General features: G+C 41.6%; 1 protein-coding gene across 1 annotated transcript in view; it reads right to left on the bottom strand.

The window, feature by feature from the left end:
• Window positions 1-46: 46 nt before the first annotated feature.
• Window positions 47-14,070, bottom strand: part of ABL2 (ABL proto-oncogene 2, non-receptor tyrosine kinase) — a 67,709-nt gene continuing 53,685 nt past the window's right edge. The window contains exons 10-11 of the mRNA XM_025166979.2: window positions 10,323-10,496; window positions 47-9,254 (exon numbers count right to left, since the gene is read on the bottom strand). Coding sequence (XP_025022747.2) covers window positions 7,540-9,254; window positions 10,323-10,496 — 1,889 coding nt within the window. The 3' untranslated portion in view covers window positions 47-7,539. The remainder of the gene's footprint in view (window positions 9,255-10,322; window positions 10,497-14,070) is intronic.

Here is a 14,070-nt window from a genome sequence, read left to right as displayed (position 1 = left end):
ATTATTCACCCAGTCACTGTGGCCTAGAAGAAAGTAACATGTCCTGAAATTTAATTGCCAATAAAATATTGCAACTTTTATTTAAAACAAAATGCAAATTGGCAAAAATCTCTGTGGAACAGGCAGAGGCAATGCCTCCAAGGGCCTTACTTACATCAAGTTAACACTGTTTGCAGTTCACAGTCAGGAAATAGTGAGAATTTAAATTAGAAAAAAACCAAATATATTACAAACAACAACAAAAAACAAAGTAACATTTGACAACACTAGTAGTGTGGGTTTTTCTGTGTGATTCGCATATTTCGGTTTCACCCATTTTAATCCTCAGTGATTTCAACTAACAGAGTGCTGGGTTGATTAAAATCCCTAACCATCTTTTCCCCCCACCCTCCCCAGAAACCCACCCCTTACACATCACACATTGTTGGCCAATTTTGCCCTAGGCAACTTTAGAGAAATTAGACATTCCCAATATGCTACCCTTCTGGATTAGAGGAAAAGGCCACGTTTTCACATCATGAGCTGTACTTGAACGAGCTGTGCACAGGCGACTTTTAATACAGTACTGTGAATGGGAAACAGAAAGTGGTGTCTGATCATGCTTAATGCTCAAGTCATCTGAGCATTTCCTAAGTCTGCATTTTAAAACAAGCATGCCTCCCATGAAGAAGCAGAAAAGGGGTTTTGCCAATACTCTACTTGCTTAAAAGGAAGACTAGATATTTCCAAAATAATTAATCCTTAGGGGGGCCTTCATATAGTGGCTGAGCAGAGTGTGAGAGAGAGAGAAGAGTTACTTCTCTTTAATCTTTTGTGGAAAGGGGTCATCTTAAATTCAGGCTCACCTCCTTTCAAGTTAAATGTAGTTCAAGCACCATGCATCCTAAAATAGATCCATTAGAGGAGTGTCCAGTGGCTGCTTGGGAAAACTTCTAGCAAATTAGCAAAATCAGTCAATAAAAACCTTTCCTGGACTGCACTGAGGTGAGAGAAAAAGGGGTGCGCTGAGTGTGCTTCCATTCATATCAAAAGAAGAGACAAAGAAATAAAGCATGTCAGAAAGGCTAGGTTCATCCATTTCTTCAAAATGCAAGTTTTTGATGGCAATTTTTAAAAACAATACTTACATTCTGAAGTAATACAAAGATTGGACAAGCGTTCTTATTTAATTCTAAAGCACATATGAAATGTACTTTCTTACTTTAGCAACAACTTTTTTCAGATGAGGTGGAGAACTAAAGCTTTTTCTTTCCTTGTTTTTGGCAAAAAGTAAGAATTTTGAAGAAGAGAAGGATTTGACGGCACTATTTAGCCATTTTCAAAGACTATGTAAAGCCTGCTGCTTTCCAAACAATAACCTGTTTTGAGTGCTTTCCATGTTTAGTGCTTTGATGATATACTACATACAACAGGTTTTAGAAATCTTAGAATTTACAACTCAGGAAACAGGCCACTAGCCGAGTGTGGTGTCAACATGCCATTAAGCAGGGCAACCTCCTTAGAGAACATATACATTATCTTCAATCCTGCTTTAAGACCAGAGATTCAAGGAAAATGTTGCTGAAAGCTCTAATTCTTAATGCAGGGTGGGTAACCTATGATACTTTTGGTTATTGACACCCTAAAAACTGCCCTGCAAAATTTCAGCAGCAAACCACTAAAAAACAGAGGAGCAATTTCCCAATGAGAAAATCAAACAATAAAAATCTGCAGGTTTACATTAAAAAAAGCTGCATGACACAATTCCCTCAGTAATCCTACCTCTAACTGCTTGCAAATTGTTCCTGCAGCATCATTCCATTCACAGGAACCTTTGACTGCCCAAATATTTGAACCGTTTGAATTTTGAGCACCTAACATCCCTGCCTTAATGGAAAAATATTTTTCATTATTTTGCAAATCCACAGGCTCAGGAAATTCTTGTTTGACCAAGGCCTCCATGGATTCTATTTTGAGATGAACTTGCTGGAGCAGCCTGTATTTTCGTATCACAACTTTGCATTGTATTTTGCAGTAACTGGAGTTTATCAATCAATGTTCAGTGCTACAGTTATTAAAAAAAAAAAACAATAAAAAAATAAATAAAAAAAGACTCCTCTAGAATTCCTGCCATTAAGAGTGCAGCAATATTATTTATGAACTGAATATATGTAATACAAAAAGCTATTTTATATTATGCAACAGGACTGATTCACTCCTTGCAGTTCCAAGGCAATCTGGGAAGAGTGCATACTGCAAGATCGAAAGTTCTTGCAATATGCAATAACTCAATAGAGTTGCAATATGCAATAACTCAATAGAGTTCCTATACATTTTGAAATTAGTAAGGAAGCAATCTATGTATAGAACACAAACTATTCCAGCAACTAAAACCAGAGTTCTCTCATAGGATTCCATTAACGTTTAACTAGAATGCCGTCCCTTTGCCCCAAATATATTGTAAAAACTTCTAGCAAAGGTCAAATGAACAGAGAATGCATTCCTGTCATATTCAGCCAGAAGGGAAAGGACTACAGCATTTTGGACCTACGGTGAATTCCTTTTTGAACAGGCACCAATGAGCTTCAAGAACAGCATACGTATACAGTCCTGCCCCTTGTATCTTCGCTGTAGCAAGGTAACCAATAAAAAAGACATCAAGCACAATTTTAATAACAACAAAAATAATACAGATAAGGTTTAAGTATTATTGTCTGTAAAGAAATTAGGGCAATCTTGAGCACAAGATAACATCTTCCTACCATTACCTGTAAGTTCAAACTAGCGCTCTGAGTATAATTATTCTATGCCTTTCATGTCAGTTAAGAAATGGCTGCTGTTAAGGAACATCCTGGTCTTCTCTTGGTTGGCTATAAACCTTTCTCAAGAAAGGACAAAATGGCAAACTCCAACTCAAGCAAAAACACCAAAAAAATCTCTGCTCTCTTTTTATGTCCAAGGTTTCAGTACAGTACAATCCCAAATGGCCTTAATTCAAACATTAATGCCCAATTTTAGGTTGGATTATGCTAAGTATACGAGTTGAAATCCAACCTATCTGAAAGGTACCAGTTGGGGACAATGGCTTTAAAGCTTTTAATGCCTAGAAGTTGTTATTATTCAGGGTCCACTAATGTTCCTCTGAAAAGAATTCTGACTGCCTTTGCAGAAATTGTGACTTCCAAGTACTATTTTGCTCTATTATAGTGACCGGAATGTGAATTGTCTCTACGGGTAGTGTGCAAAATGTTTAAATTGTCAGGATACTGCTTCCTTTTATTGTGCCACCATCCAAACAGTATGAGAAGCTAAAAACAGCCAACAGTGCACTGAGAAGCATCAGAAAAAGAGGATCAGAAAAGATATCAACAGAAGTCCACCTACAGAGGTTGGCTGGTATGGGTCTTCCGGGCTGTATGGCTGTGTTCTGGAAGTTTTGTTTCCTAACGTTTCGCCAGCACCTGTGACCGGCATCTTCAGAGTGCAGGAGCACAGACAGGAGCAGTTCTCTCTGTGCCCAGGGCGAAACGTTAGGAAACAAAACTGCCAGAACACGGCCACACAGCCCGGAAGACCCACATCAGCCATCGTATGCTGGCCGTGAAAGCCTTCAACAATACATCCACCTACAGAGTTGGAACTCAACTGTCTCTGGCTAGATTTTGATACTTGGCAAACGTGGCCTTAAACTGCATGGCAGTTGAGATGGAAAAAGAAGTAAAACTGTTTCACAATCATAACCATTTAATTATAATTAGCTTCATGTTTAAATGGAGTAATGTCCATTTCCTTCTTGTTACCAAATTTCTTGACCCTGGTGTTTATTTTCTGTCATTTATTACTAAACTTTCAGTTAATATACTGCAAGACTGAAAATATTTAGTCCTTCAGGTGTTACTGGGATTCTAAATTTCATCAGCCCTATTGGTCATGGAGATGACAATTCTAGATGAGCAGGGCCACAAGTTCCCCATGAGATTAGGTCACTTGTAAGTTAACACAGCATTCTATTCAATGAGGAGGAAAGTAGTTAATTTAGTTGTTTGGACTTAGCCAGATACTAATTTCTACTTCACTCATCCAAGGAGTGAATCAGTGCAAAGAATGATCTGAATTAATTTCAGCTACAAAATGAGTTTTGCATTATGAATCCACTCACACACCAGATTGTGTGCGCATAATTTTGGGAGGGAGCCTGACCTGCAGAAAGCTAGAATGGATCACAATATAACAGGGAAGGAACACTCCCCACTTTTCTCTTAATTATCATGCACATTAATATCAACCTTAATCCTCAGTGTCATTTGCTTATGTCAGTGCTTCTCAAACGTTTTCCTTATTTACCCAAAACTGGTGGGTTCGTGTGAGCGAGCAAAGGGGGGAAGGAGGGTGGAGTGTGAGTGAGCGAGCAAAGAAAGGCTGGAGTAGGTGGGGGAGATTTACCCAAGTGACTTGCAACCTCCTCTGCCGGCTTCCCCATTGACTATGCTTGTGAGAAGCCAGCAGGGAAGGTTTCAAATGGTGATCACGTGACTGTGGGATGCTACAAGCAGTTGTAAGTACGAACTTCCTCAGAGGGGAACAAATACCAGGGCACAGAAAAATTTTCAGCAAGCCATATTCTTGCTGAATGTTAGAATAACTTCCAGATAGGAAGACCAGTTCACCAGTCAAAACAATTATTGTGAGAGAGTAGACTTTCCCTTCACTAGAAGTCTTCTAGTAGAAGCTGGACAGACATTTGTCAAGGATGCTTTATTTGGATTCCTGTATCAAACAGGAGATTGGACTCAATGGTCTAGATAAACTCTTCCAATTATATAATGTAAATTCTATGATAAACAGGCTGATTTTTTAACAGTCTGGTGCAAGAGGGGCCTGCAGCTTCCAGATATGAACTACAGTACACACTGGGAGGGTGTGTGTGTGCATGCAATGTCAGAAGAACAAGCAGATTTTCCCCATCCCATATTTAAGCTATTTGTTACTTATCAGAACAAAGTCAATTTATGTTGGAACAGTAACTTCTGTGAGCTCTGTGTGGGAAAGTTTTTTATGAACTGTCCCAGACTAATATGAAGTTGCATGCCCTTGCATTTTTAATACAGATTTTGTATTAAGAACAGCATACGGCAAACTTAAACATACTATATAAACTATTGCCCAACATGTAAATAATATATGAATAGCCCAAATCCAGAATTCTCTCAGGAAACAGAAAAGGAACTGAAGACAGGATGGTCAACTGAGGCTGACTCCAAAAGCCATCAAGAAAAAAACTGTCTGCATTGTAAGAGTGGGTACCCTATATCCTCCTATATCAACGTCATATTACTGTAGGCATACATATGGATACCCAATTTTTCCTGCTCAAAAATGGAAAAAGGTGTAAACTGGACATCTGCAGCATGTACTGTTCTCTAAGGCTGTGTAGCAGTTTGGATTCAAAGGGGAAAAATGATTGGGGGGGGGCAATCACATAGCACCTGTTGAAAACTACTTAAAATATCTGCATACTAGGGTGTCAGCTGTTGCACAATCCCAGGAAAAGACAAACTGGGTTTAAGAAATTGTCAATACCCTTGGATACTCTGAAGCATTTTTCCCCTTTGAATCTGAAACACTGCAGAGCCTGCTTGTTCTCCACCATGTGAAGACTGTTATTGCTCTGAATCAGAACTGGACCCCAAATGTGTTTTCATTCTGTGGGGTTTTCCCTCTTTAATAATGCTACATATTCAGTGTAATTTCTGGAAAACTCAAAAATGGCAGCACTCTGGTTAGCATAAATGTGCCTTCAGTTTCCTTCTCCAAACAGTGTGGCCAGAAAACCTTCCATCTATGGTTTAAGGCAAGAACGAACAACCCACCTGTGACTGAGGCCATACCATAACTATTTATTGGTGGCTAAAGGCTACAGAGAACAAAAGAGAACAGAATCACAATGGTATGTGGGGAATTTTCAAGGCGTTTCAGATGGGGTTTCCACTATTTCTTTGCATTAATCCTTCCCAAATATCATATACCTACCTTATTTTGTTTCTTGACAAAAAAATAGTGGGAAACTACAGCTCCATTTTTCAACAGTTTCTTGCTGAATTTTGGTAAATAGAGTGAGTTCAGGGGATCTGGGGTAAACAAAAAAGGTTTCATGGAAGCATACAGCCTGATTTCTCTGTCTTTTAAGAGCAAACATGTTGTGCAATTGCTAGTTTGAGGTCACATTAATCACAGAAGAAACCAATTTTCTTTAGTTAGTATCAGTGGATTTTTGGAAGTAGTGGTCCCATAGCATGATGACTTTCAGAGATGGGTCGGTGTTGGAACTGCACTACCTGAAGGGAGATGGCAGCATGTTTGTACAGACTAATCACTTACAATGAATCCATGTGCAGCCAGTGTCTTGAAACTACAAATAAAGCAAAACTCTAAACAAAGAATATATATCAGCAATACACCTGAATTGGTACTCCAAGAGCCCATTTATAATTCTACTAGAAAATATGAAGGCCTCAGGTCTCTAGTTCCCTCAAGAAGAAATGACATTAAGGTAAGCACAATTAAAAAAGGAATGTAGAGAACACCAGCAGCATTCTGCAGTGTTTTTAATCCAGAAGGGCTCCTAAAGATATAGCAAAGCCACCACTGTACCAAAGTTCAAAACCAGAGACAAAGTAACAGATTCTTGAGGCGTGCTATTCCCCAAAGCACTCAAGTGATTGCCATTGGTTAGCTAACCATGCTATGCTACCAACATGGTGATGACAGCAGTTTGAGTGTAGGGTGTGATTGTGGGAAATCCAGTGGCAAGTCTGCTTAAACTGTCATTCAAGATGCTGTGATAGAGTGAATGTGTGAGTGATAAATATGAGATGGGGATGATAAAAGGGGATGCATTTCATATTTCAGCTCTTGTCTTTACTTTTTTGCATCTCCGATTACAGCAGCAAATTGTACTGCGGAAGGTCTACCAGACAGGCTAGTGCATGCACTTCCTGCAGCGCCAATCCATTTTTTTTTAAATATAACAGACTTTCCCTCAAAATTATCCTCTTTCTTGGAAAGATCTACTCGATGGCACCTCTAAACCTTTCTGCCATGATCTCAGAAGGTTAAAACACATAGTAGTGCAGAAAAGGAATCTTATCTCTTTTCCAGTAATTCTAATCAACTGGACAGCATCAAAGAGAACAAAATACCTTATCAGAACAAAGGTACCTTCATGGAATCTCCTTCCTCCCAGAAGTGGAATAAGAGCACAAGCTCTATTTTTACAAATACATTTTCTCACCAGGGCAAATTCTCAATATTCTGCCCATCTCAGCTGCAGTCATCTGACCCCCGTGAAGCTTAGCTTCCCTCTTATCTGCCCCATGTACTGAGATGAACCTGTAAACATGTGAGCTCAGTGATCTGAGGTACTTCACATAAAACTTACTCAAGTATCAGTCTCTTCTTTCAAAACATTAACATAGGAAAAAAATGATTAGAAGAAGTCACCCTGACTCTTCTCTCAATTTTGTGAACTTTTTTCCTCCTAACCAGATGATTTGACAGTAGCTACCTCTGAACAACATCACTGATTTCTTGAACACAAGACAATAAGTTATTAAGTACAGGATTTGCTCCGGGCAGATTAGCAGCCATTGACGACACCTGCAGTTCTTGCAGGCTAAGTTCCAGTTTGCTTACAGCTTCCCGGAAGGCAAACTTGTTGCGCGTTTGGGGGATGCAATCCACATAACCTGAACAGTAATCTAATAGTTGGTGCCCAGTATCCACCAGCTGGCTATTTGTGGTAGGCTCTGCAATGGCACTGGAGAGGAGGTCTGCACATTCCAGAAGTGCCTCTTTGCTGATTTTGTCTGCTGAGATTCTCTCAGCTGTCTGTTTGGTCTTTCTCAGCGCAACTTTAGCTCCTGCTGTGCCATTTGCCATTTTAGCAGGTGAAGAAGACAATGGCAAAGGCACTTGAGGTGGAGGTATTACTGGCCTTCCAGCTTTTCCACTAGCAGGTGCCACTACTGCCTTTTTGCTGCCCTCGCTATCTTGGCCATGCTGTACCAATGCTCCATTATCCAACTCATCTACTGTATCTGAGGAACCTGGAGGCTGATGAAGGAGCCTCATGACTGCTTGTGGTGGTGGAGGTGGTGGCGGAGGTGGAGCACACTTTGGTTTTATCCGTCTGGGTCTATCCCTGTCACTAGAAGCAGTGCCCTGATGCTCAGATAAGAGCTTGAACCGATTCCCCTGAGAGTCTGTGCCAATGAGCTGCACATCAGCTGGTGTATGCTTTAGAGTAGGTGAGATGAGAACGGGCACTTTGTGATTATGAGTGGTTGGAAGTATTGCTGCAGCCTTGGCTGGAGAAGGCCAGCCTGGTTTTTCTTCCCCTTCTACTGAACCCTGTCGTATCGCACTGTTTTTCTCCTTGCTTTTCAGGCTTGCTGCTGCTGTTGGCCCTTGACAATCCTTCTCTGAAACAGATGTGTCCACCGAAGGTGTCCTGAGAGGAACAGCTGTAGCACCCCTTGGCAGAAGTTTAGTTTTTGGTCGGCTTCTGGTCAACGTATGAATTTCTTCACACCTTTTAGGGAGAAAATCACTGGACTTGTCTGTGTTCTCCTCAGGCTCAGAGGAAGTGGATATTGTCCTTTCCAGTTGAACTTTGGACCTGTGGCAATTTCGGGGAAGAGTCATTGCCATTCTCTCCTGCTCAGGAAGACTTGCGGACATGGAAGATGTGGAGTTTGATCGAGGAAAAGGTTTTGAAGCTTCATCACCTCCAGTGGGCCTCCCAGCTCGTAAGCCCAATGTCTTTTTAATCAGGCGTGGTGTAAAAAAGCCTGTGATGCCTGACCAACCACTACCAATGCTTGTGCCCCCACTGCTGCTGCCACCACCATCTTCCCCATAGAGGTTCCGCTGTGCAAAGCTCCCAATATAACACTTGGATAAGCAAAGATTTCCATCCTGCTGGGAGGGAGTAAATGAAAATCCATCAATATGCTGCAATGGACCAACCGCAGAAAAGTTACCCGTTAATTCATACTTCTTGTGAGCCTGGTTTTCCATTTCACGGAAGGAACTGCTGCGTTTGGGAGGCGTAGGGGCATTTTTCTTTTTCATAAAGGAGCTAAAGAAACCACCTTTTCTGTCTCTGGTAAAGGTTGTTTCTCTAGTGTCTTCTAACAGGCCACTAGGCGACTTGTCTCTCTGCTTGCGAGGTAGTGCTGGGGATCCACTGGTCTGCTGTGTGCTTCTAATAAAACCTAGATAAAGGAACAGAAAAGTTCGTTGCTCATGGTGATACAGTAACTTTGTGCCTCCTTCACACTGAAGGGAGAGGAAACAGCCTTGCTGTTCATCAGAGAAGTACTGATATTGTACTTGGATATCAGTACACTGGAAGAATGGGGATGGTCTTCAGAATTATTCTTTTTGCATAGCAAAGGCAGAGGAACTGGTAACTGGCACTGAAGGCTTAGAAACCTTGAGTCTCTTTGCTATGAGGGAAAGCATATTTAAAAGGCTTCTCCTTCCTCTCAAGAATCAGATGGAAGGGCAAGAGACCCAGTCATTGCTACATTGCTGATACTTCACGCAGCCCTTCCTTAGTTTTAATTTCCTAGTCCTCAATCCTTACCTTGATTACAGTGATATATACTGATTTCACACATTCTCTGGCATATTACACAAATGAGAAAATTTCTCCATATTATGTTGCTTAAATTTCTTCTATTTCATTATAGGTATGACCGCATTCTTAGCAAGAAAAGTAACTCAGTTAATCCATAATTGTCTTATTTTAGGAGAAAAGTTTTACTATGTAATTACTTTTCATACATTACAGAAATCAGATTCATTTAAGAGCTCCAGTTTGTTTTCAGTTGCGATTTATCAAAGAAAATCTGCTTGCTGCAGTCTCCATCCCATTTGATTTTTGCTTTCTGAAAAATATAGTGCTGATTACACATCTACTCAAGAATAGCTCTCCTTTCCATCATAGTCACACATTCAAACTGGTCCAATACATAACCTAAATAGCTGGCCAGATATATTCCTTCATTCATCATTCATAAACACAGAGGGATATATCCATCTTTCATATTTATTCACCAGCAGAATAAATGTAATCTCCCATTTTAATTACTTACAGATCTTTAATCCTGTTCCAGAAGATTGGGGCATCCTCCACATTAGATTTGAAGAGAAGAATTTGGAGAAGATGAGAAATCATGTGCTGCAATGTTAGAGGTAATCTAATTTTTCACACTTTTTTCCCTTTCTTTGAAACACAGTTTTCCAGGGCCAGAGTCTGGACCACTTAAATAACGTACCTGGAGCAGAACTGGATGCAGAATGCTCTATGGTCTCCTGAGCTCCTTCAATATTCTCTTTGTTTTCTGCTTGTTTTTTTAAGGTCCTAGTCTTGGAAGGAAGTATAGGTAATCGGGGCAAATATGGAACTACAGAAGAAGAGGATGCAGTCCTTCCAAGTTCTTCTGCCACTTCTGTAATAAACATCAATGAAATAATTTGTATTAATTAATTATAGACTGCTTCAGTCAACCAAGTCTAAGCAACAGGAGCATCAACTGCAGTCAATCCAACAATAAAATACAATGGTGTACAACAAAACCAACATGATACATGATTGTAGTCAAAAGTTTACAGTTAATCATGGAAGTGATTAAAACATTGCTGGCACAGAAATCCCTTTTGAAACAGCCACATTTTTACAAGTTTTTGGAATGCCGTGAGCTGCTGCTGTTGCCTCAGGGAGCAACCTATTCCAAAGGCATGGAGCTCTTACAGAGAATGCCTGCTTTGAGGGCCCTTCCCATTGCACCTTTCAATAGGTTGGATCTTCAGCACACATTCTCCAAGCCCTCAAATTTGATGGGCAGATCTATAAAGGATAAGTGGACTTGAAGATACCCAAGCCACATAGGGCTTTATAGATAATGACTGGCACCTTGAAATGCATTTGGAAACATATTGTTAGCCAGTGCAGCTCCTGCAGCAATGGTATTATATAGCAATATTGAGACTGTTCAATTGAAGTTTCTGGATAGTGTTCAAGAATAGACCCGCATAAAGCAAAGTACAATAATCTATATGGGAGATGGCAAGAATATGAGTGACTATCTTCAGTGCCCCCATCTAGGTAAGACCAATTTAATTCCAATAGTCAAAGGTCGACAAAGGCCCTCCTGGTCACAGTCTCCATCTGCTGTTCCAGTAGGAGCTGTGAGTTCAGGAGGACTTTGAAGGGTTGCTCCCAATGGGGGAGCATAATCTCACTGAGAGTCAAAAATAGTACAATTAGTATATCAGAACAGAATCAGTGGGCTTCTAAATGAATACCCACTCTCTCTTGCTAGGGTTGAGCCTGAATCTGTTCTTCCACATCCAGACTCTGACAGCCAAGATGATGGATCAAGGCTTCCACTGCAACCCTCATTTGGCCAGACAGAGATGCACAACTAGGTATTATACTGCATACTGATGGCACTTCACCCTGAACTGGTGGAAGACTTCTCCCAGTGGCTTCATATAGATGTTCAACAAGACTAAGCCCTGAGGCAGCCCATAATGGAATGCACGAGGGCCAGAACTCTCCACCCATCCTGCAACAATTAACTGGACCCTCCCACTCAGGAAGGAACAGAACCACCATACAGGTAGTCCTTGACTGACGACACAATTGGGACTGGAATTTCTATTGCTAAGCAATGCGGCCATAAAGCAAGATGTTACCCGACTGTATTGCTTAGGGACTGCAATCCCAGCAATTCTCCTCGCTGTCATTAAGCAAATTTCACCAGTCATTAGCCAAGGACCCACCCCAATCCAAGCAATTCCAGGCTTGGTCCCTTCCAGCCCCGAGCCTCAGTGAGGTAAGGGACTGCCTCCAACTCCCCCACCCACCTACCTATTTCCCCTCATCTCTGTCCTTTTGGCTGCCCTGCACCCTGCCTTGCAGGGCAACAAGCAGCCCCAGAACCATACAGCTCTGGGACTGCAAGAAACCCCTGAGCTGTAGCACACCATGAAGCTGCAGCTGCCCCAGCCCAGATGTGCGAAGCCACCCCAGAAAGCTCCAGCTGCCCCAGCCCAGCCACATCAAGCCGCCCCAGGAAGTATTCTTTCGCCCAGCTGCCTTCTCTCCCAGTTCCCTGGACCAATTTTTCGTCTTTTGCACCCAGCCCCCACGGCCGAAGCAGAAGCACCTTGCTGCCTTTGCTCTCTCCTTTTTGGACCCAGCTTCTCCAGGGAACTTTTCCTCCACGTGGCTCCCTGAACCTTTGGAAAGCTACACTACCTTTCTGAAGTCTCTTCGAAGTCAGTGCAGCTTTACAAAGTGTAGTTTTCTGAAGGCTCAGGGAACCACGTGGAGGAAAAGTTCTCTGGACAAGTTGGGTCTGAAAAGGAAACAGCAAAGGCAGTGAGGCACTTCTGCTTCAGCCATGGGAGCTGGATGCAAAAGGTGAAAGGTTGGTCCAGGGAACTGGGAGAGAAAGCAGCTGGGCAAATGAATACTTCCTGGGGTGGCTTCATGTGGCTGGGCTGAGGTGGCTGCAGCTTTGTGCTGTGCTACAGCTCAGGGGCTTCTTGCAGTCCCAGAGCTGCATGGTTCTGGCACTGCTTGCCGCCTTGCAAGGCAGGGTGCAGGGTGGCCAAGAGGGCATAGATGGGGAGGAGATAGGCAGGTGGGGGGAGCTGAAGCACCTGTGCGATTGTAAGTGCAGGCGGGTTGCCGGTGCACAAATTTTGATCATGTGACTGTGGGGAGTGCTGTAACAGCCATAACTTCGGGCACAGGTCGTAAGTCCCTTCATTCAGCACCATCGTAACTTCAAACGGTCACGAATGAATGGTTATAAGTCGAGGACTACCTGTGATATAGTTACTTCAACTACCAACTCTCATAGATAGGGATCATATTTGATTGAGGCAGAATATAAATGTAATAAATAAAGTAGGTGGTCCAGAAGGTATCACACTGTATCAAATACTCCCAAGGGGTCTAGACAAGGATGGCCACACTCCCTCCATCCAAGTCTCACCACAAGTCATATATGATTAATATGTTTTCAATTCTATGCCCAGATCTGAATTCTGATTGCCACAGGTCTAGGTAATTTGTCTCTTCTAGAGTTCTCTGTAACTGTTGCCCCACTGAAACACAGAGCAGCAAAGAAAAGGGAAAGCAAGAGCTGGTGCTAACAAGAAGAGGTGATACTGTGAAGTTTCTATATTCAGTTGCATAATGAAATAGTTTTAAGGATTTCAAAATGCCAAAGTAGCAATAAATTACTATATTGTAGGTCCTGCTGGCAGCTAGTCAGCAACAGACTATCCTTCGGAGTCTAACAGTTCTGAAATATGGCTTCTAAAGAATCAAACAATAGAGCTATGGAATGCCTTGAATTTTATTTGAAAGAAATGTTTTAGAATGTGCAGAAGCAAGAACATAGCGCCTAACTGTGACTCATCTGAGCAGCTGTTTCTCTTTCCAGAACTTCATATGGGAACGGATACAGAGAAGGGCATTACAATGGCACATAAAAGTTACTTTATTTAAAATGAAACTAGGCTGAACAGGGGGTTGGACTCAAAGGCCTAAAGAGTCCTATCCATCTCCATGATTCGAGGTAGATTTTCCATGGAGAACTATGTTCCAATCTGGATACTGATCCACAATCAGGATCAGTGAGTTTTTCTCAGAACAGAGACCCAACAAATTCCTTCCAACAGTGGTAGCATAACTAGAAAGCCAGTTTCAACTTGTCAGAGAAATGACAAGCAATGTATCTGAAATGAAGAAAGGTTGTGGTTATCGTAAACTATACCACATCAAGATATCTGATTATGGATCAGTTCAGACATACATTGGTAAATCATGATTTAATGGTATGGATGAGCTAGGGAGAAAAAGGAAATCTATAGCCTCTCAAGAGCTGTGAACTACAACCTTGTATGGCTCAGTCAGAATGGTCAAGATTAAAGAATGCTGCAGCTTGTAATTCAGCAACATTTAGATGGTCATAGTTTCCCCACCCTGAACTAGGGGAAAGAATT

This window comes from Python bivittatus, unplaced genomic scaffold (genome assembly GCF_059951505.1).
Source record: "Python bivittatus isolate LINGU-HERP-01145 unplaced genomic scaffold, Pbiv_v1 ctg000700_np1212, whole genome shotgun sequence".
Taxonomy (NCBI): Eukaryota; Metazoa; Chordata; class Lepidosauria; order Squamata; family Pythonidae; genus Python; species Python bivittatus.
Note: the sequence above shows the minus strand (reverse complement) of the source record. Positions and strands in the feature narration are given on the sequence as shown.